Source organism: Pseudochaenichthys georgianus, chromosome 14 (assembly GCF_902827115.2).
Source record: "Pseudochaenichthys georgianus chromosome 14, fPseGeo1.2, whole genome shotgun sequence".
Taxonomy (NCBI): domain Eukaryota; kingdom Metazoa; phylum Chordata; class Actinopteri; order Perciformes; family Channichthyidae; genus Pseudochaenichthys; species Pseudochaenichthys georgianus.
The window spans coordinates 18,060,009-18,083,046 of record NC_047516.1 but is presented as its reverse complement, the minus strand read 5'-3'; the positions used below and the strand labels follow the sequence as shown (position 1 = coordinate 18,083,046).

Genomic DNA, 23,038 nt, shown 5'->3' with positions numbered 1-23,038 from the left:
TTCCCCTCCCACCTCAACTTTTAGCTCACTCTCCTCCCCAGGAGAGTGAAACGGGTGGACGGGGGGAGTGTGTGGCATGCATCAGGCGCTTCTGCTGCCCCTCCCTGGTTAGATAGAAAATTGCTCATGAAGAGAGCAACAAGATGAGCCTTAAATAGGACATATTACGCTTGTTTCCCGGTTCATATCCTCTGCTGTGGCATGTAAGCTTTAATGTTCAAAAAGCTCTTTATTTTTCTCATACTGCCTGTGCTGAAGCACCTCTTTCCACCCACTGTCTGAAACCAGAGCCCAGTCTGCTCTGATTGGCTGGCTGGCTCTGTTGTGATTGGTCAACCACTTAGAGATGTTCTGCCCATTAGCCTATCACCTACAATGTGTTGGAGCACTAGCCAAAAGAAGTGCAATGTTACATAGTGATGTCACAATGATCAATAATCTGCAGTATCATGTTGTTACTATATCATATTACAGCATACAGATTTCAGTGATTTACTGTGAATCTGTACCTGTCTCTCTTTAAATACTCTTTAAACCCTTGATCCGTACTCTCTATACTTCACATAATGTCCACAATGGCAACAGTTTTCTTGTCTGCTTGTTTGTTCACACAGTGAAATAACTAAACTCTCCGCTTTTCTCACACAGAGGAGTCTTACCACATTGTGGGTTTTCGATAGTGGAAAAAGCAAGAGCAGGTATTAAAGTTGTAAGGTTGAGTCTCAGATTGTTGTTTCAGCAGTATGTGAAGGCAGGAGGAGGCCCCATCGTTGTGTTTGAAACAGAGCCAACCTCACTCCCCCTGTGAAGCCAAGTCGAAACCCCTCACAGCCAGACACTGAGAAACACTACCCATACTGCAACCCTGAAGATATTTAATATTCGGGTCATTCTTTGATCTAATAGATGTTCAACAATGAAAAACAGCATGTGTGGTTAATACAAGAGAAAAAAAGTAAATGATACATTAGAAAGTTCAGGGACTAGAATGAATGCAAAATTACTTTGGAAAAGTCCCCTGAATCCCACTGAAAATCTTGAACCTTCATGCAAAAAAACTTCAATTACATCATAGGGAGGGGGCTGCGGAGTGCAGCCTGGACTAGATGATTACTTCCAGACTCAGAGCCGGGGTCTTTGTCATAAAAACCCACAGGCACACACACATACACACGTCTGTCAGCCTCACTCTTTCATTCCTTAACAATTATAGGAAAGTCAAATGACACCGATACATCTCAGGAGGGTCTCATTTGAAAACTGGGAAACTGTATTACCAACACATTGATTTAACAGTCATAGGGCTGGAATGTCACTCCACTTCCTGCCAAAAAGTGTGTTTTTAAAAAAAAAGTAAGATTTGAAAGTATACACCCCTCTATTTGCTGCAAACTGTTGTGTGTGTACTGTATGCGAAAATGAAACCATGTGTAGAGCGAATCTAGAGATTCTGACTGAAGGCTGTGGAAAAACCAGGGAGGAGGGGAGACCGAGAAGCTGGAAGAGAAATTAGTGTCAGATTGTGGGAATGGGTGTACATTCAACTCGGGTAATTATTGGAATGGCTGAGTCACAACGTGAAAAGTCTCAAATATCTCTCCCAATCGCAAGAGGCCAAAGTCAATATGCAATTTTAGGTGTTAAATCTTTTTGTTTTCCTTAAACTGGACTATTGTTGATTCATCTTGTTCTGTCTCGTTTTGTCCACCTGCCCCTGGATACAAGGGGCAAAAAACTTGACTCCCAAACTATTTTAACTTGGAAACACCTTTAATCTTAAAATGTGTATTTACTCATATCAGCTCCTACAACCACTCAAGACAAACTAACCGTTTGTGAAGCATTTTTTTGGACTCACCCCTACAGTTCATAAAGATAATGAGCAGGATGTAGGCCTACGGTGAATACAACCCACACCACAGCTGTTTGCATTGTTTCTCTAGATGACTAGCTTCAGTTTGATATGAAAACGGTTTTAAGGTTCACTGGAAACCACAAAACAAGATGTTTGAGAGTTTGTTCCGCCACTGAGCCTGTAATTAAATGGCTGTGGTGTGATGTAGGCTCAGTTTGACAGACAATTAAATCATGTCCCCTTTTATTGTGGCAATTTGTTCATTGTCGCAAATCACTCAAATTGCCAGAATAAAGAGGGACATGATTTAATTGTAAAACTCGAATCAGATCTCCAAACAGCACTTTTTGTGGTTTATTTAAGATTAGAAAGCAGATAAGTTGCTCCACTGTTTAGTTCAGTGTTCACAAACGCTCACATTAGCAATGGTTTAGAATGGTAAGTTGTTGTTTTTCTGTATGCTGATCTGTAAAATGCCTGAGCTGGATGTCTGCTTAGTGAAGCCTCCTTACTCAGCCCCGTGAAGAAAGCAACAGCTGAAGTGAGTAGGGGGGAATACCCATAGAGGCATATTTGTGCACTCTGAAATGAATCATGTTTCATATACTTCTGTTTCATTATGAAAGACTATAATCAACCTTGAATGTTTCAGATTTTCAAAAGTGGGTCTGGAAACAAAAAACATGGCAAAGGTGACAACGGATCAGAACATTTTGCTATAAACACATTTTTATTTTTAAGGCAGGAAAACAAGCTTACACTCAAAGTAAATATATCATATCAATAATGTTTTTTCACAGTATATGGAACAGTTACTGCCCCCATGATAAAGACATTGCTCTTAGAGACGCAGATTCCCAGGTGTGATCTGGATGTGTCTGTTGGACGTGGTTTATCCTCCTCTGCATGTTGCCCATTCATGGCCATACAATGAAATGACTTGAAGTTCATGATGTATGAACAGGCTCTATGTTTTCAAACTCTTCCCTCTCTACACTCCAGGATGGCTGCCCATCATTTCCCTCCACAAGGGGGCCGACTGGATTTTCTTCTTGCTCTTCTTCAGTAGCTTCTGGTAAAGCCTCAGTTTCGTTTGGTATGCAACCCGCCAGTTCATCCTGCGCTTCAAACTTTATCTGTGTTCCATTGCATTCATCTCCGTGTGGTCCGATTATGTATCTAGCTGTGGTGTTCAGATGTTTGTGAAGCCCATCTTCAACAAAACCTGCTCCATTGTATCTTTGTGAAGCTCTTCTGGTCTTCAGTGCTGCACCAGAGAAAGTGGGTTATTAATTGCATGTAATATTGGGCTGTAATTTAATCGATGAGTTGAGCACAATTTATATTGTTTACTTACTACTATCATTTGTTAGTAGCGGCAGTACCTCTAAATACTGCTTTATTTTTTATTACAATTTGGTGAAACTTTGACTATATCAGCTAAGGAAATGTACACGTTTTTGATACCAAGAGTCCAGACAGTACCAATATCTGGCCAGAAATAAAGCAAAGTCAGTGATATTATTCCTAAACATTTTGGGTGAATCTCTCCTAACAGCCTATAGATGCTGTAACAGCAAAAAGATTATTTCAAATAATTACGAGTCTTCAACTCTTATAGAAATATCCCCCATGTATCAGCACTTTGTACTTTGAATCAAATCTGGATCCAGATGCAGTTTAACTTCCAAAACCAACCATCCAAAAATGCTAAATAATTACAATGCATTGTTGGGGGTTTGCTCTCTTTGAAAATGTTCAAAAGTGCAGACAATGCTGAATTAAAACACTTTTTTACAGCTTTGAACTGTACAATTAGCCATTTCAGCTACACTTGATTTCATCACCTATCTTCTTCAAAAATACTACAGAGTGAATATCGTACATACCCTTTTGTCTCGCACATTGAGGGAGGGCCAACGTGATGGTGAACAAGAAAAAAGCTACAGAAGCTGCGGTGCTCCACCATGACCTCTGCACACTCCGATCGTCCACGACTGCAAAACAAATGTGCAACCATTGTTTCCACATTACTTACTGGATTTATTGAACCAACATCTCCAGTGAAAAATCAATCTAATACTCACTTATTGATGCAACAGTGATGTTGACTTTAGTTTGGATAATGTGTCTGCTCTGCAGGCCTGAGTGGGTGCAGGTGTACGTCCCAGAGTGCTCCTCGATGTCTGGCTTGAGCAGCAGAAGTGATCCGTCGCCCAGCAACAGCAGATCCTGGTTCAGTTCAGCCTGACCCTCCCACAGGTTGAAGCTGTGTCTGGTTTTTGTGTCATATCTCAAGATCACTGTGGGCTCAGTGGACGAAGTGAAGGTCCAGGTGAGGGAGAAGTTCTGTGAACTGTCGAGGGCGATGCACGGGATGGACAGAGCGAGACCCTCTTCCTGTATTATACCCTCTGACAGACAACAAATAAACATGTGTTTACTTGAATTGATAAGAAATACAATTTAAATGATATCTCATTGAGTAAGAAAACACACCTTGGTTTTTCCAAGAGGCAATCCACACCTGGGTCTTGTCAGCCGCTATGAAAGAGCAGAAGTAGGTATAGTTGGAGAGATTACCCAGAATCCTCAGGGTGCTCTCCACATTGAACAGACCCTTATAGTCTGTGGTTTTTATGGTAGAGTTTTCCAGAGCTTCCTGGGCAGAGGGAGGGTCTGTGGCCCACGTGACCTGAGGGACCGGGTAGATGTTGTAAGAGGAGCAGGTGACCGTCTCTTCAGTCATCTCCATGATCACTGACTGGATGACAGCTGGGAGGAACAAAATACAACATTGTGGATATTTAATGCGGATATGATTACATTTTTCAGACAGGATTATAAAAACGTGAACTGAGGCTCATTAAAGTAAGCAGGGCGACGAAAACGGTCTGGCGAAGCAGGATTTCTGCATGTTGTTCTGTCACTCACACAAAGTTATATTTAACGTTTCTCATTCCATTTACAGTGGTCTCTATTTGCTCCTTCTTTCAACATTTCTTGTCTTTTAATTAAAGCTCTGATCTACTAGCTACACCGTAGTTTAGTGTGGAAGTACTGTAGCTGGGGCAGACTGTATCTAGATACTTGTTCTAATAGCACACATCTAGAACCCAAAACATGGCAGAAATTAAACTAACCCTTCACACCCTTTTTATGATGATTTATTTGGCATTGTGTAAGTATATTTATTAGAATCCTTCTAAAATGCAACACGATAACAATGTCTTGTGTAGGAGCCAAACGTAGGTCACTTTTCATGTATTATTGATCGTGCACTGGAGCTTGGGGTGGAGCTAGTGGTGGTTGAAAGGGGGTGAGTTGGTAGGTCAACTTTTTCTGTTGATCGTGTTTCTACATCATTTTCTACTGCAATATCTACAATACTTTCCTACAACTTTTCACCACAATCAGCCATCACACCTGAAATACTACTACCGATTGGACTGTATTTTTTCTTGTGTTTTCGCAATAAATAGTTAAAAAATCATGACAAATGGTGCAGTTTTGTTTTAGAGCATCAACGTTTTTTTCTTTCTGTATTTAGCCACTTAACATCTTCTTTGTTGCATTATTTTAATGCATCAAAGCTGTTTTCTAGTTCTCTTCCTGATGCCAGACATATTAAATACAAATCTAAATGCCCTTCCTGCCTTGTAAATTCTCTCAGACATCACCAGAGACTAAATCTTCATGAAAATCACCAATCTAAAACCTTTAATTTCCCCAAAACTGAGTGAATACTTTTTACATGATAACACAATCTTACAATGATAGCTGTAGTACGCTTTCCACTGCATTGCCATTAACACACGGCCAAGAGCTTTTCTAGTGGGCAGTAGTGGAAAAAAAGAGTGCAAAATGTTCCGCCTTGTTGTCACGTCCTTGATGGTAATTTATAAATGGAGACGCTTCACTACTCAAAGCTTCAGGACAAACACCAACAGCATTCACCTTATAGCACACACTGGTCATATATTTATTTATTATTACAATAAGCAGTATGGTTTTCCACTGTATAGTATTTAATGTTACATTCTGGTTTTATTTTTCATTTTAAAATTATAAAGTTGACTAATTTCTGCATTTTGGTCACATTGTCTTTCACAATTAAATTTCTATGTATCTTCTTTCATTCTAAAATTGGCTGAAATTATACTGACCTTTCACCTCCAGGTTGACAAACATCTCCTGGTTGCCCTTCCTCGTGCTCGTGTAACATTTGTACCGGCCCTTGTCCTGAACTTTGACCCTCCTGAGAAGCAGGGAGGCGTTGCCCTGAGGGATGTGAGAGTTGAACAGGCAGGTCCTGCCGCTGAAGTGCTTGTTCTGGTGCCCAAACTGGTCCTTGTTGTAGTAGTAGCTGTGCACGGGGGTCTGCTGCTTGTACCAGTGGATCACCACGGTGCCGACGGGCCTGAAGCTGCAGGGCAGGAGGCAGTCGTCAGGGATGATGCACGTCACGTTGGCATCGGCTAATAACACTGTGATACAAAATTCAATTCAATTCAAATGTATTTATATAGCCCAATATCACAAAATACATTTGTCTCAGAGGGCTTCAAAAATCAACAAACATGAAGGATAATTTAAAAACAACAAACATATCTGAGAATATAGTAAAATGACAAGATAAATGTGAAAATACCAACAAAACATTATATGTCAGTATTGATAGAACTGCATTGTTCATATATTTATATCACTATAACTGCTGGAGAAATAACAGCTGTACTTCTCAAAATTCAAGTATCGACATATCTGATTCTTTATTCTTATTCTTTATTAGGATCTCCATTAGCACTGCATGAGCATTGGCTATTCTTCCTGGGGTCTTCACACACACAAAACATACATTCAAAAAAAGTAACTTTGATACGAATAATTCTATGTCAGTATTGATAGCACCACATTGTTTATATATTCATATCACTATAACTGTTAGAGAAATTACAGCTTTACTTCTCAAAATGCAAGTATCACCATATCTGATAGTCCTGTTGTTTTCCTGTAACACCTGAATTAATACTAACACATTATTTTTGAATGTTTTATCATATGGTAGAATTAACCCCTGGATTTTTGAGGGAAAGACATTTATGTTCTTTATATAATAATAAATGAGAAAATTAGTTATTATCAAATGTTCCGGGTCAGTTTTAACAACTGTACTTTGTGATATGTACACTACATGTTTTACTTCACATCATTTCAACCATTTCCAGCCATGTGTGATTTGAGTTTGCAAATGTCAAGAGTTCATAGTCAACAGATCTCACTAACAGTTAGATCAACGTGAAGAACTTTAACATTTGGGAAGATGCTCAAATTGGTTGCAAAACAGTATTATTTGTCTTGTTATTAGGTCACTGCTGCTGCACTATCCTTACATTCAACCTCAAAGACACACAGCTTCTGCAACAACAACAACAACAACAACAACAACAACAACAACAACAACAACAACAACAGCGTGTCAGAATCAGGAATCCTCAGATTTAGCAATAATGTATTACTGATTTTACACAATGTGAAATGCAGAATTCCTCCAAAAGAGCCTCTGTCCTCTGAGTTGTATTGTCTAATAAACATCTAAGCTGTTAGTTGAACTACAATAAAGACTTTTTTTAATCAGTGACCCACTTGTGTGCAGCTCACAGCTGGGGAGCTCTCTGAGGGAAAAGTGCAGCTGTGTTTACTGCGGATGTGAAAATATAAAAGCAAACTAATATTATATGTATTGTTTGCAGCATTTGTCATTCTCAATGAAATCTGACATGATATACTCATCTGAACTACTGAGTTGTAAAATAAGTGTTGACATACAAATCAGTTCACTGTGTGCCATGCTCTTTATACACATACATCAATAACAATCATCTTTGGAAGGATGATATCATAGCTTTGTGGTTATTACAATAAAAACATATACCTCTTAAAAGGGTAACATTTACACTGTCTGCAAAATAAGACCATTATTACTCTTAACTGATTCTCCAATAGGAAATAAGAAATCCTAACCCAATTAATTTGTTTTTAGTATTTGCCAGAATTGTGAAGTGATTGTGATTTCTTTTTCCAAAGTAAACATTGGCTGACCAAAATAAATCAAAAATCTTACTGCAAAAAGACACATTGCAGTAGCTTTTAAAAGCTTTTAATCTATTTAATTCCCTTTGTTTAAAATAAATCACTCATCTGTGAGCTTAATGCACCTAGTATTACAATACCTTTTGAATGTGTCTGTGACAATTTCTCCAAGAAAATAAGCAGCATTATAATGAGTCCGTGTGCCTCTGCCATGTCAGACAGCCTCCTTTGTTGATCCAGTCACAGTATTTGGCATGAGTGTGAAAACACAGCGGTGTGCAGTGAAGTGTTTCTGTGGGACTCCACTTTACATCCTTCCTAACGCTAATGAAACACTGACTAATTAACCAGGCAGGTAAAAGTTTAACCAGGCTCCTTGTTAATGCTTCATCACACCTCTAGTGACATAGTTCACAAGAACACATGAAACACCTTCTGAAAATAGACTTACTCATCACATTCAAGATCTTCTGGCTAAAAATATCAGTATTTTTTAAGGAGAAAGAAAACTTTTTCAGAGAAAAAGCAGATGAAGACGTTTAGGTGGACAAAAATGCAGGACATTAAGCTACACATTTAAGTTACACTGACTGTTATAAATCCTTTAATGAATTATATTCCCCTAAGGAAAATATTCTGGAATAAATCAATCCCCCTCTTTTTTGTATATAGACCTATGATATAGACAGACGTAAGAGGCTTCAGTCCCATGTGACCCTGCAGAGGCATTGAAAAGTATAAAATGCAAGGATGTGATGGTATTTGGCTAAAAAATATTTCAGTTATGCTTAATCTCTGTCATTTACAAGTTGCACAAATATTTTCTATGTGTGTGATAATGCTGTAATGCTGATATTGTGGTTCAAACACACAGTGGGCGTTGTGTGTGTTAATGCATTGCACTTCCTAACATACTTTGACAGATGATGACCTCTAGAGGGCACAGATGAGATGTCACTTCCATAAATGAGTGTCCGCCTGCGGTCCAGCAGCTGACGGGTCACATGTCCAGAGCCAAGGGCCACGTGCACATTCTTTAAAATGGCATTGCTCAGCCCTCAATCAACTGTAATCCCAGATTAAAGGGAGCATGCCACTACAGTTTGTTTCCATCGCTGATTATAAAGTTTATCTTTCTCTGCTGCAGGTTTTCATTCCTTCCTTGATTTAAAATAGCACCATTCAATGTTCTTTTTCTATGAGTTTACTGTTATTCCTCACTTGAATTTAAATTCAAACTACTTATTCAAATACATTTGAATAAGTAGTAGTTTACTTTTCCTTTCATTGTCATTAGTGATACAGGGTCATTTACTATGTCTATTGCACATCACATGACCATTGGCCCATTAACAATCTGTCATGTGGATGCTGCTTATTGTATGTGAACAGCTTGCTAGTTCATTTGAATGCTGATCATTATTATAAGCATTTAGAAAGAGCTAGCTACTGGGGCTACAAGCAGAGGACCCAGGACCCAGGACCATAAATAATTATGAGACCATAATAACCTGAAATAAAGGCACTGGCTGCCCCCCCAACAAAGAAGAATATTAATTTTCTTGTACGGTATCACTCGCCATTCATGTGGGTTGAAATCTGTAGGAAAACTGAAAAAATAAATTTGTGAAAAGTGTGAAATGCAATAAATCATTACAAGATTGAGTATAACTTCCAAATAATGCCAACAAATAGGGGGGGGGGGGGGGGGGGGTGGCAGTAAACAGACAGTTCAATGGGGCTGTGCAGCGTCCATTAGGAGAGGATAACAGGCTATATTTGGCTGAATGTGACTATGAGGTGATGAAGTGACGTATACAGAGAGGGTACAGAGCTGCGGCTCGTGTACTAACCAGAGTTAGGAAAAGGGACCACATTACTCCTGTTCTGGCTGCCTTACACTGGCTCCCTATAGATCACAGGATAGAATTTAAAATTCTTCTTCTCACCTACAAAGCCCTTAATGGGCAGGCACCATCTTACCTTAAATAACTCATTATACCCTACTGTCCTACTAGGGCATTGCGTTCCAAGAATGCAGGGTTGTTGGTTGTTCTAGTCTCTAAAAGTACAATGGGAGCCAGAGCCTTTTCTTATCAAGCTCCACATTTGTGGAATCAGCTTCCAGTTTGTGTTCGGGCGGCAGACAAAATATCCGTTTTTAAGAGTGCGCTTAAGACCTTCCTTTTTGATAAAGCTTATAGTTAGGGCTGATTAGATTCAGCCCCTAGTTTTGCTGACATAGGCTTAGTTTGTCGGGGGACATCTTACTTCTTCCTTCTCTTTGTCTGTACCTGTGTACTCTCATGTTCCGATTAACCCAGCTTCCACAAATGTCTTTCTTTTTGGTGTCTATATACGCTGGGATCCGGAGTCATGGATGATCCTGCGGTCCTGTGTCCTGGATCGCGAGCGCTGGATCTTGAGTCGTGGCTGTGGTCCTGGATCATCGGTCCTGGATGGATATCCTCGTGGATTCATCTTCCCATTATACACACATGCACTTCCAAACATTTGGACTACCTATGTTGCAAATGTATTATCTTTTCAATTTACACACGGCATCTATTGCACGTCTGTCCGTCCTGGGAGAGGGATCCCTCCTCTGTTGCTCTCCCCGAGGTTTCTCCCATTTTTCCCTTTAAACTGTGGGTTTTCTCCGGAAGTTTTTCCTTGTACGATGTGAGGGTCTAAGGACAGAGGGTCTAAGGACAGAGGGTGTTGTATTGTCATACTGATATTCTGTACACACTGTGAAGTCCATTGAGACAAATGTAACATTTGTGATATTGGGCTATATAAATAAACATTGATTGATTGATGTTTAAAACAACATAATCCTAAACATTTTTGACTACCGGTAGTTTTGGGCTTGGACAGAATAATAGAAAAACTATTATCGGTTTTTATCAGATTTCAGAAGTCAAAATAGAGATAATGGTATATATCTATATATATATATATAGATATATAATACTAGTATATTGTTTTTTGTAGATGAACTAGATTGAGTTTTACTGTGTTGTTAAACATTGCTTTTTTTGTTGCCATTTTTGGACATTTAAGTAACATGTCAATACACTTTTTGCAAACAATGTGTATCTGAAATCTTTCTTGTCTAAGTTAATGAGCTGAATGCATAGGGTCATTTGTTCTAACACTATCTGTAATCCCTTTTTCCTTGTATTTAGCTGGGCGGAAACAGCTCAAAACCTCCGTTAAGTAAGCGTATCCACTGCTGTGAATTGTCTCTGCTGCAATGTTTGCTGATGTTGTCGAGACATATGCTCGCATCTGCCTTGGATAGGATCCGTCCTCCAACCATCGAACTGTGTACTGAGGGAAAATCCTGCAATGTATAAAAGTAGGCTGCAGGCTTTTTATTTGTATCTGCTCAGAATGATGATGAAACCGCTGGTTGTGTTATCCTTATCCCCGCCCACTGCTGCCTCCAGTTTGTAGGTTACTGAAAGATTTCACCAACCACAGATAAGAAGATTAGAGAGAGGAATTAATGGTATTCCTTTGTCATTATAGGAATAAATTGATATTTGGTTTTAAATCAGAGGGTGGGGACAGCGGGGAGTTACATGTTGTGTCAGCAGACGTCAGCAGAGGGATGGCACAGTGGACAGCAAATGCAACCAGGGAGATTCCTGTGACTTGGAGCTAAGCGCTGGATATCTGGCCGATGTTCACCGTGTTAGAGGAGATGAAACAGCAGGATAATCAAGATGCGTGTGTGCGTGGCGGGACAGAATGAGTGCTGCTGGGTCATGGAAGTGCCAGTAGAGGACAGGGACAGCTGTGGCATTCCCTGGGCGAGACACTGACGCAGCGGGAGGAACGTTTGGGTTCCTCTCGTCTCTCCAGCACCAGCCTAACCATGAGACTGGCCCTCCTGGCCTTCAGACTGATGTGCTTGGCCTGGCTGTGGCCCCTCACCCACAACAGCAGCCACTCAGCAAAAAAGAGGAGACACAAGGAGCACATTGGAGAGAGCACCAAGCAGAAGCATGGAGGGTGAGCTAAAGTGTGATTTCTCCTTGTGATTCTTTGCTTTGTAATCGTGGAGCTGCTTTTCTGATCAAAAATCTTTTTATTGCGTTTCGACAATGCATAAGTAATGTTTGTCATTTAGAATTGGGAAAGCAAAATATATTTATACAAATGAGACAATGGTCTGTACTGACTGTATGTACAAAGAGAAAAAAGAATGACAAAAAACACAAACCAACAATAACAACGACTAAAGTAATCCCCTACATTCACATACACGATTTCTCATACACACAATTATTTACCAGGAACATTGTTGAATGAATATTTGGAGCTGCTTTTACTGTTTGAAATGTCGACCTATATAATTGTATGGCTCTGTGTTCCACTTCACAATGTCATCAAATATATGGCTATGAATATTAAAATAAATAACTAAATGTAAGAGCAGGTGATTTATCATGTGAGGTGATAGGTAATCTGGGCATGAGACTGAACAGGTATTTTTTTATAAGATTTATGCAGCATAAAGTGCTTAGTACAGCAGTGAAAATCTGAAAAATCACAAGGATTTCTAGGAAGACAGTAAAAACAGATGTGCATTTTGAATAAATAAAAGTTGCAAGGTGAACCTATAAGACACAAGAAAGGGCAAAACGATGTCTCCAACCCAGTTATGTGCGAACAGTTATGGAACTTCTAATTTCCTCTAGACCAAAGCCTTGGGTTGTAATCAGAGTGCTAAAGTCCAATTAACCATCACTAACTCCCTCGACCTGATGTCAGTTCTGCTTCAATTATGCGTACGTGTCAGAGAAGGAGTTTCTACATTAATCTGTCATTTGTTCTCTTTGCTTTTCAGACGAGTTGATCTTAAACTCAAAAAGCTGGACAGCACCAAGTCGCTGCTAATTAAATCCGAGCAGCTGCTTCGGATTGAAGATCATGACTTTGCAATGCGGCCTGGCTTTGGAGGTAAGAAACACAAATCAAAACTATCTATTCACAGAAAGCCTGAATATATATTTATTCAAATATTCTTTCTCTTTTTTAAATAAATGTTCGTAACATGTGCTCTCCTGGCAACTCAGGGAGGTTTAAGTAGGTTACTGTGCTGCTGTTACGCCAACCACAAAAACCACTGGTGACCTAGATTGTCTGCTGTGTGAGACGATGACAGACAGCCTAGTAGGCTACAGATAAAATAATCTGTGTACTAATTCTGTGGAGGACGGGAAGAAAAGCCTAATGTTATATGACATTTTCGTGTTGCATAATTATTAGAATTTAAAACTAGAAATGTATTATTTGTATCACCGATTCAAAGACTGTACACGACAATCTTTGTGTTCTTTATGTGCCTCGTAGCCGGGTGAGGATTTAGTTTTGATTTTAACTATACATAAACAATGAATAATAAAAAACAAACTTTATCTGAAAAGAAAATGCTCTGGTGCTTCAGAAACGGTCTGTTTTTTTCTGCAAAGCATTGGGTGGCTGTCTTAATCCTTTCAGTGGATGTGTTTACGTTTTTTTTTTTAATCAGACGCACAAAATAACAGTCGTCTCTGAGTCCAACAAGTGACTCTTTCTTGACATTTACGAGCAGCTATTTTAAAGGTCCTATGTCATGCTTTTCCGGTTAGTACCCGTCCCCTTGTGTGTTATGAAGGTTTTTATGCATGTAAACGGTGTGCAGAGTCAAAACCCTCAAAGTACACCATGTAGGGAGTAAAACTCTAAAACAGAAAATACCTCCCCAAAACGCCTCGTTGGAGATACGTCACTGTCCATTTGATTCTTCCAGGTACGAGATTACGTAAGCACGTACCCGGAACGAAATGGACCAATCCGTGGAGCCGTTACGCTACGTCCGCGGAGCCGTTACGTTAAGCCCCCGCTGATTGGTCCAAATTGACCAATCCACGGACTTCCTCACACACACACACACACTCAGTGCATGCAGCTCTGCTGGACTCTCCTCCCTGGCTGCAGGCTGATAACAGACAGTTGGGATCGCGGCGAAATTCTCTCTGCAGACCCATTCTCACAGCATTTATCAACCTTTTTCTTACTCAATATCAAGCCACACTTATTGTTTTTACTTCGGCTGTGACTTTGTGTGTGCTCAGGATGAGTTTGCCTGTGTTTCGCTGTGTATCGCTAAACAAGGAAACAACACCTCCACAGAGTTTAGCACGATTCACAACGTCCCGACCAATCAGAGCACACTGTGCTCACAGGGAGGGTGGGGGCTGGAGCTATTGGAGCTACAACGAGCCGTTAAAGGCAGAGAGTGAAATTCAGTGAATACACGTAGTTTACAGAGATGCTGTTTGAGAAACCAATGTGAGTTTGGAAAATTGCACAATATAAATGTATTCTAGTAGACCTCAACAATGGAATTATGATCAGTGGAAATGGCCATGACATGGGACCTTTAATTAAAGGCCTTCATTGCCGAGGTGTTGTCCTCTGACCACTAGACTGTACAGACTTCCTGCATGTGTTGACTCTTATGACCTGTTTTCTTTGCAAACAATAAGGTCTTACAAAACTAGCATTGTGTGGCTGGTTTGAAATTAGTGTTCACTGTTCAGTAAAAACCTGTATGTCTGGTGTATCAGTATGTGTTTGGTATGGTTCTCTTCTGGTACACTTGTGAACTGTATGAGTTCCTCTCATTGTAGTTCTTGATGCACATCAGTAAATACACATGTTGCTTTCTGAATACCTTTTGTCAAACATTACATTTTCTCATCAGAAAACAGTTTTAAAGACAGTCTGTCTTTAACATATTTTAAAGGTTTGGCCAGTAACCATTACTTTCCGTTTCATGCAACGCTGATGTTTCAAATTGCAACTAAAGTCGTGACAATGGAGTTAGAGTTGAGAGACAGCGTTTACAACATATTTGATTCCCCAGCAGCCTTTTCCTAGTTCATTTTAAGCCAAAGAAAAGCTAAACTGACATCAAATGATAGGGTTGCAGCATTGCATTACGGCTACTGCGTTTCACTTTTGCTCTCTGCACAGCCTTTTAGCTGCGTACAACCAAAGCGTGCTCTAATGTGTTCGCTCGATACCAATTGGACTGCAAACAGAAATGTTTAAACACCTCTTGCCTACCGATTCTGAATGAATATGCTGTTTTTAGCAATATTCAGTGACATAACATTAAAAAAATGAGCAGGTCTTTACCTCCAGGACCCTACCTGCCTGATATAATCTCTCCCACTCCACTACTCCAATGTAATCGTAGACTGATGGCTTACCTTCATTAGATAATGGCACAGAGGGAACGGTATGTTTAGTACACATCATAAGTTTATAGTGTGACTGGGCGATGAGGGATAAGGTCCAACTATACACCATATAGAATATTTAGATGGGTACACAATGGGTACATGGCGTTGAAACATTTCAGTTGTTTAAGTAGATGTTTGGGTTTATCAATGCAGACTGCCGCCGGCATATGCGCTCACAATCAAAGTAGATCCTCTTTGTTGCGCTGTTCAATAATGGGCTGGCAACACATGCTCGTAGAGGAGAACACATCCTTAGTTTGTTTCCTGGCTCTGAACCCATTTGACATATTTTCCCAGTTTAGGTTTATCAAGTCATGTGAACTAAAATACCCCCTAATAGGATTTGTATGACAGTGATTGTTTGTCTTGTTGGTGCATCATGGGACAGGCTTAAGACTCATATTGAAAAGAAAGTTAAAGAGCATAAACTGAATGATTTTCTGGTAGTCTGTTATGAGTAACACAAGGGATATTTATGCAGTTTCTGGTGAGACAGAATCTTGTGATTTAAATCTGAACGGTCTCAAGGCATCTCTAAACTCATGCTTAAGAACTAGCCAGGGCATCGCTCTAATCCAACTGTTTGTCTTTGTATTCCGTCAAATCTAGTTTATGTCGTACTGTATATGTCACGATGTGGGATTTACACTTAAATAATCCCTGGCAGATGTGTGATTCATGGACGGCGTGTTACTGTTGCTGAAAAGCTGATCCACTGCGTTTGACCTTTTGTAGGTTCTGCTATTCCTGTCGGCATTGATGTTCAGGTGGAGAGCATTGACGGTATATCTGAAGTAAACATGGTACGTGCTAATAGGATATATGCACTTAGTCTAGGAACAGTGTTTCCTTTTCTCATCTGAACATCAGGGTTGTTTTGTTTTCAGGACTTCACCATGACGTTGTACCTGAGGCATTACTGGCAGGACGACCGCCTGGCATTCCCCTCCAGCAGCAATAAGAGTCGTACCTTCGACGCACGTCTTGTGAAGAAGATTTGGGTTCCTGACGTGTTCTTCGTCCACTCTAAGCGTTCTTTTATCCACGACACAACCATGGAGAACATCATGTTGAGGGTTTTTCCTGATGGCAATATTCTCTACAGCGTCAGGTAATAAAAATATGTTTTGTTAATATTTTGTTACTCATTAAGAGATAAAAATGAATGTTTGAAGTGAGACAAACTTTTACTGATCAGCAACAGGGCCCACTGTGGCCAAAAGAGGGTAATTGCAGGATAATGGTATGCTTTTGTTGTTGTTGTTGTTGTTGTTGTTGTTGTTGTTGTCACTTTTAAGGACACCATAATGGTCCTCAATATTTTTTAAATGTCTTGTCACATTAGCTTGCAGTATGCGATGTGTATTATTGCAATTGAATTCAACTGCACATCCAAAGCTTTCATTGTCCAGCTTTAAGTGTACCTGCGCATATAGATCTAATTTAAGGAGTTATGATTGAATCATTTGCATATAGTCCGGTAATTCAATTCAGGTTCTTTTTTTTGTTTTATTTTGTAAATATTAGAGGAAATTAGAGGAAATCTACAGATCAATAAAGACAAAGTGAAATGAATACCTTAAGGTGTGTTTTGGTTGTTTTCATTCCACCAGTCTATGGAAACAAAGCAGCCCAGAATTGCGCAGTGCATTACACTGAAGGGTTTCGCCTTAAATAATAAAAAAAAAATCTAAAAAAGGACGTCAACCAAGATATGAAACAATCCAGTGGACTGTTACTGCGGGGTTTAATGGGCATCGCCTGAAATAAATATAAGAAGCTTTCAGACGACATTCATCATATCCATTTCAGCCACAGAAGTCGTCAATATGGCGTCATCCCGACAGATTGTAGCGCCAGCGGCCTCTGAGAGAGAGTTAGTGCATGAATGCATCATTTAATGTCCCTCTCCACCGCCGTATGTTAACATCAGTCCAGTGATATTGTTGTATACACTTTCTGACATCTTGCTTGATTTATGAGGGTGTAAGCTGTGTTTCAGGATCACGGTGACTGCGCTTTGCTCCATGGACTTCAGTAGTTTCCCTCTGGACACACAGAATTGCTCTCTGGAGCTGGAGAGCTGTAAGTACCAAACTACAGTTGGAACATTTCCTGTTGTTAATGCTTGATAGGGAATTTAAATCGGTTTTCCTGAGGATTTATGTTAATTTTTTTTGCAATGCTTGCTTGGCATGTTTTGCTGAATAACATGTTACATAACTTTTGACACACTGGTTTTTAATTCAAAAAGCATCGGTTAGTGATACGGCTGAGCTCACTAAATTACACGAAGCAGTAGCCAAGCTTCACAAACGCACGGTAACCCCCGCCATCTTCTCTTTGCACTGAGTAAATATATCATAATCCTCATTCAGCTCTATCTCTGCCCATTATAAAAGTCTGCTCTTCTAATGAAGGACTTACTGGGGATTCTGTTTTTCTGAATCCCTGAACTTGGGATTCATTTCCATGTTGGGAATCTTTTGTTATTCTGGCCTGCTTCCATTTCTCTTTATCTGTCTTAAATTATTTCATGGATGAAGCATGGATCCTGATCTCACAGGAGAGACCCTTTCTGTGCAATCTTTCCTCTCCTCGGATCCATGACTCTTCTGGCAACATCAAAATGTTGACCCCCCTCTCTCCTCTCTTAAAGATGCTTACAATGAAAACGACCTGATGCTGTACTGGAAGAATGGGAACGATTCTTTAAGGACTGACGAGATCGTGCTTTCTCAGTTTTTTGTTGAAGATTTCCAGCCTTCCTTCGGGCTCGCCTTCTACAGCAGCACTGGTATGTGAGCTCAGAGCCGCGAGGGCCCCTCTGAATTGTACCTGCTTTGAACAAACACAAACAAAAAAGTCAATCTAAATAAGCCACCAGAGCTGTTACTGTTTTTTAAATGATGCTGAAGAGTATGATATTTTTTAATGAGTTTATCACCTCAAATTCATGCATGACCTTTCCTCTTCTACCTAAATCAGGGGTGTCAAACTCAATGTCATCGCGGAAGATATCAGCATTATTGTTGCACTCAAAAGGGCGGGTTGTAACTTTAAGACTATATAAATATATAATATATATATAAAATAATGTATTATATTACATTATTGCCTCTGTATTGGATTATTATCAGATAGGGTAATAACTTCATAATTAACTACATCTGAAAGCACAGGTCTCTTCAGTGCGCATGTCACACAATGAGATGCATTGTGCGACATGTAGTTTATGGGCAACGTATTATATTCTTTGCAAGCTCTTGCCGGCCACATAAAATGTGTGAAGTAATCTTGTGGGGACCTTTCCGCTCTAAGAGCTTGTTATATAACTGCAGCTCTAGACAGAAAATAATCACTTTGCCAACTGAGGTCTAGGTTCTCCCTGTAGATCCATCTAGTACTTTCTTACATTCACAACTTTTACTTTATTTTCCATGTTTTTTTGCAACATTTTCCAGAGTTTTCTGCTGCTTCTCACCGTTATTATGCCATGCTACCCACTCTCTACCCCACCTCCACTTTCTGTCCGTTTGTCTGTTTCAGGTTGGTACAATCGGCTCTACATAAACTTCCTTCTCAGGAGGCACATCTTCTTCTTCATGCTTCAGACATACTTTCCCACCATGCTCATGGTGATGCTGTCCTGGGTGTCTTTCTGGATAGACAGGAGGGCTGTACCTGCCCGTGTCTCTCTGGGTACTGAGACTACGTCTTCATTTGACCTTTAACACATGTTGACAGATGTATTCAACAAATACAATTTAACTTGTATTTTTATCCAAAATCATCAGTTTTACTTATAAGAAATGCTTAACAATTTAGGTATTTAGCTTTTCTAATTTCTTATGGAGAGATAAGAGCACTGTTTAGCTTATTTTAGCACAACAATAGAAAATAGGGGGAACACTTAATTGCTAAAAATGAAAAAACAATGGTGAATTCAAGAGGCAGATATTATGACAATAGTCTTTAACCCAAGTCAATCTGATAATGTAAACTACATGCCAAGACCTGGTCATAAATAGTAAATAAAGCATTTGAAATGTTTTATCAATCACTCGTAGGTATGACTTGACGTAGTAATGTTGTTAAACATCAGTATGTTTTTCTTCGGCTTTAAGCAACAGTTTGCAGCTTCAAGTCACTAAAATGACTTGTAGTGTTCGGATAAAAGACTCAATTATTGTAGTTATACAGATATTAAAAGACTAACAATTGCCACGGAGAATATTTATAATGCAACTTCGGTTTGTTTTATGCCTATTGAGTACTGGTGTGGTGTTTCTAATATGAGGATTTGATAATTATATTGTGGATAGGGATACATCTTTTAATTGCTCCTTTGTATGCAGGCATCACCACGGTCCTGACGATGTCCACCATCATCACCGGTGTCTCAGCCTCTATGCCACAGGTGTCTTACGTCAAGGCCGTAGACATCTACCTGTGGGCCAGCTTCCTGTTTGTCTTCCTGTCTGTCATCGAGTACGCTGCTGTCAACTACTTCACTACCGTGGAGGAGATGAAGAGGCTCAGGAAGGCAAAGGTCATATTCAGCTGTTTGTGGCCTAGAATATCTTGTTAAATAAATAAATAATACCAAATAAATACCATCTGGACAGACTAACTCTCCTCGTCTGCTTTCGTCTCTGCAGATCCCAGACTCCTACGACGCCAACCAGGCTATGGCGTTTGATGGCTGTTTCCATGACAATGACATCGACCTGACTCCTTTTCCAGACACAACCAGCACCTCAAACACAGAGAGGAACACGCAGTCTCGAAACTCTACCGTCTCCGGACCCACCCAGGGAACGAGGCTACGCCGCAAGCACCCTTTACTACAAAACCTCAGCTTCATCATGAGCAACAGCTACATGATCGACTCCTACTCCAGAGTCATCTTCCCCCTGGCTTACCTGCTCTTCAACATCATTTACTGGAGTATGTATGCATCGTAAATCACCAATGCATCAGAGGAAACTATTTATTTAAGACTATTTCCACCACAATACAGTTTAACACCAACAGGCTGCAATAAACTGATTAACAATACTCTGCTATGGGACTCGACCTCAAGTCTGTCTGCTGATGATATCGTGCATGATGTCGTTGTCTACATGGAAAACATCTGGGATCAGCTGTTGCATTGAATGGCTGGCTATTTTTGCTGATGTTTATATTTTTTTCTCGCATGCCTGTTTTATAAGAAACATACTTTTATTTAAACAAATGTGTTCTATTTTATTTCTTGATTAGACACAGAACATCTTAAAGTATAATAACTGTACATTGTCTTGAAAAATAAATGGATGTTGTGTGTCAAGTTTAAAAATATAATTCTGACAAATATTTACTTTGCTTTATTTTACTTAGTTTTTTCTTATGTTATTTATTTATTTAACCCTTAGATGCATAAGTGGGTCTTTTTTGACTCGGTGAGGTGGTTTTCTTGAAGTATCTTTGTAATTAAAAATGTGTTATCATTTCATATTCCAGCTATTCCTCAAAAAACATGTTTTGGATATCATGCCATTCAAATTTTTTATTTACATTTTATTTACATTTTACATTGTAGTTTTTGTATTTCAACCCCAAGCTTCCATAAGTGGGTCAAAAATGACCCGCATGCCTTTTCTATGGAATCCTATGGGAAAACGGTTTTTTTCAAAATGTAAAAGAAATATCTAAAATTATAAATAGTGAAAAATGTAATATAAAATATTTCTAGTGTGAACCAAAATATAATACTAAATATTATACAAGTGATTTTTCTTAACCAAAATGACAAAAATGGCATAAAAACACATATTATTCTAATACGGGTCCTTTTTGACCCAATATGGAAGAGTAGGATCCAGTCACTCGTGCATCTAAGGGTTAACAGGGACAGTGCACATTAATCAACATTCCTTTTCATTTAGTGCCAGAGTTAGCCAAGATGCTATTTTTCATCTGTAGTAACCGGACAGATTTAGTAAGTCACCCTAATGAGACAAAATGTCATTTAAAATAACGAGTAAATACAATCAATAAAAACATGCAACATACAATACTGGAAATGTTAATAAAAAAACAATAAAACAAAACATACATATTATGAAAAAGAACAGGTTAAAGCACAGGCAGTGCAGACAGACAGTGGGTTGTAAGGTGCAGAAGATTGTATCAGTGTTGACAGAGCTGATTCCTTACCAACTATTTAATTGGGATTTAAATACACGGAATGTATTATGTTCTCTGATTGTAGCTGGGATTGAGTTCCAGTGTTAGCAGCTTTAACAGAAAATGAAGATCGACTGAAATAACCTTTCCTGAGAGGAATAATGCAATCTCCTCTTGCTACACCTCTTTTCATCCTATTTGAGGTTGTCCCTATGATAATAATATCTGTGTACTTTAGCCGTAGACATTCATTAATATCAATTTGACGACAATGTGTCAGTCTTAGCCACAAGGCATTATTTATCTTTGCTCCGCTGCTGTGGCGGTGAACAAACACAGTTAAGGTGCAGCCCTAGAAAACGAAACAATGAGCTGAAAGATGCTAAAATGTGCCACTATTTTAAAAATACAAGTAGTCATGTTCTCTATTAAGAAATGTTTGCCCATTTAGGATTAAAAGATGAGGAATTAAATTGATTTATCGATCGTGGAAACAGCCGTTGAGAAAGGGATTAATGTCAAAGCCCTTCCTCCACCATCTCATGACGATCATAGCATGTAGAAGACACTACTTCATGCTATCGATCAAACACATGCAAGCCCATATGACAACCAAGAGTGACATAACAGAGGATTAATAGATCATAACAGCAGGCATACAGCACCTGAGACATTTAACAGTATACGTATGGGAATCGGATAGAAGCTTTTATGTGCTGCTGCTGCTGCTGCTGGGAGATTTTAAACGTATAGCCTATATGATGCCGTAACCCAATAATACATTATTGTTTATTCTTTAAATATCTCTGTGACAGGAGTGACAATACACTCAACAATATACTAAAAAAACAATTACATGCTATGCTGTATAGCATTGATACCCACTTGTATATGTTAACATGAAATGAGTTTAAAGGATTGGAACGAATGAGAAAATATGGAGGGAAGGGATTAGAGTTCATGAAGTCAGTCATACCCCGGTTGCATAACATGGTGTTAATGTGAAGCCAGCAGGAAGTCCGTTTTGTCAAAGCTTATGATGAATAATGTGAATAAACCTGACCAGAGTTATTATATATATATATATATATATATATATATATATATATAAAAGCTCAGCAGGGGGGAATATCAGTGCACAATATAGTTCAAATAGAAAAATAGGAAAACATGAACATTTTAATATTTGCTCTGGTCTCATTTGTGTGTGTGTACATCTGATCTTTATCCTTATGTCGCCCCCTAGTGTACAAACTGGGAACACCTATTATTCCACTGTTCATTCCTTTATTATTTACAGGTAACGCACGCTGGTCCATTGTCAAATTATGTTGGTACCACAATATAATAAGTGTTGTTAATAATACAATTATTAATGGTTTACTAACCCTAACCCGTCCCTAAAAGCTATTTCATTGACACATTGATACATCTAATCTGGGCTATCAGGATATGACTGTTCAAATTCAGGAACCCTTCTTTTACATCCACTGCCAGCATAGTAATTTTTTCCATATTTAGTATTTGATTTAACTTTATTTAGTAAATGAGAAGTGTGGCCTCTGAAGAGTGCACACTGTTAGGAGATTTAAATGATAACTAGGCCGCATTT

General features: G+C 39.2%; 1 protein-coding gene across 1 annotated transcript; it reads left to right on the top strand.

Annotated features, from left to right (window-relative positions):
• The first annotated feature begins 11,592 nt into the window (after positions 1–11,592).
• On the top strand, positions 11,593–20,516 carry gabrr3a (gamma-aminobutyric acid type A receptor subunit rho3a). The gene is made up of 9 exons (XM_034099477.1): positions 11,593–11,971; positions 12,810–12,922; positions 15,991–16,058; positions 16,143–16,366; positions 17,258–17,340; positions 17,915–18,052; positions 18,805–18,957; positions 19,614–19,807; positions 19,917–20,516. The coding sequence occupies exons 1-9, from the start codon at positions 11,835–11,837 to the stop codon at positions 20,220–20,222; spliced, it is 1,416 nt and encodes a 471-aa protein (XP_033955368.1). The 5' UTR covers positions 11,593–11,834; the 3' UTR covers positions 20,223–20,516.
• The last annotated feature ends 2,522 nt before the right edge of the window (positions 20,517–23,038 follow it).

Excerpts from the sequence above, each read along its gene's own strand:
- gabrr3a (XM_034099477.1), top strand. The coding sequence starts at position 11,835 with ATGAGACTGGCCCTCCTGGCCTTCAGACTGATGTGCTTGGCCTGGCTG. Across the intron at positions 17,341-17,914 it reads CTCTCTGGAGCTGGAGAGCT|ATGCTTACAATGAAAACGAC; the intron begins GTAAGTACCAAA and ends CCTCTCTTAAAG. Across the intron at positions 19,808-19,916 it reads AGAGGCTCAGGAAGGCAAAG|ATCCCAGACTCCTACGACGC; the intron begins GTCATATTCAGC and ends TCGTCTCTGCAG.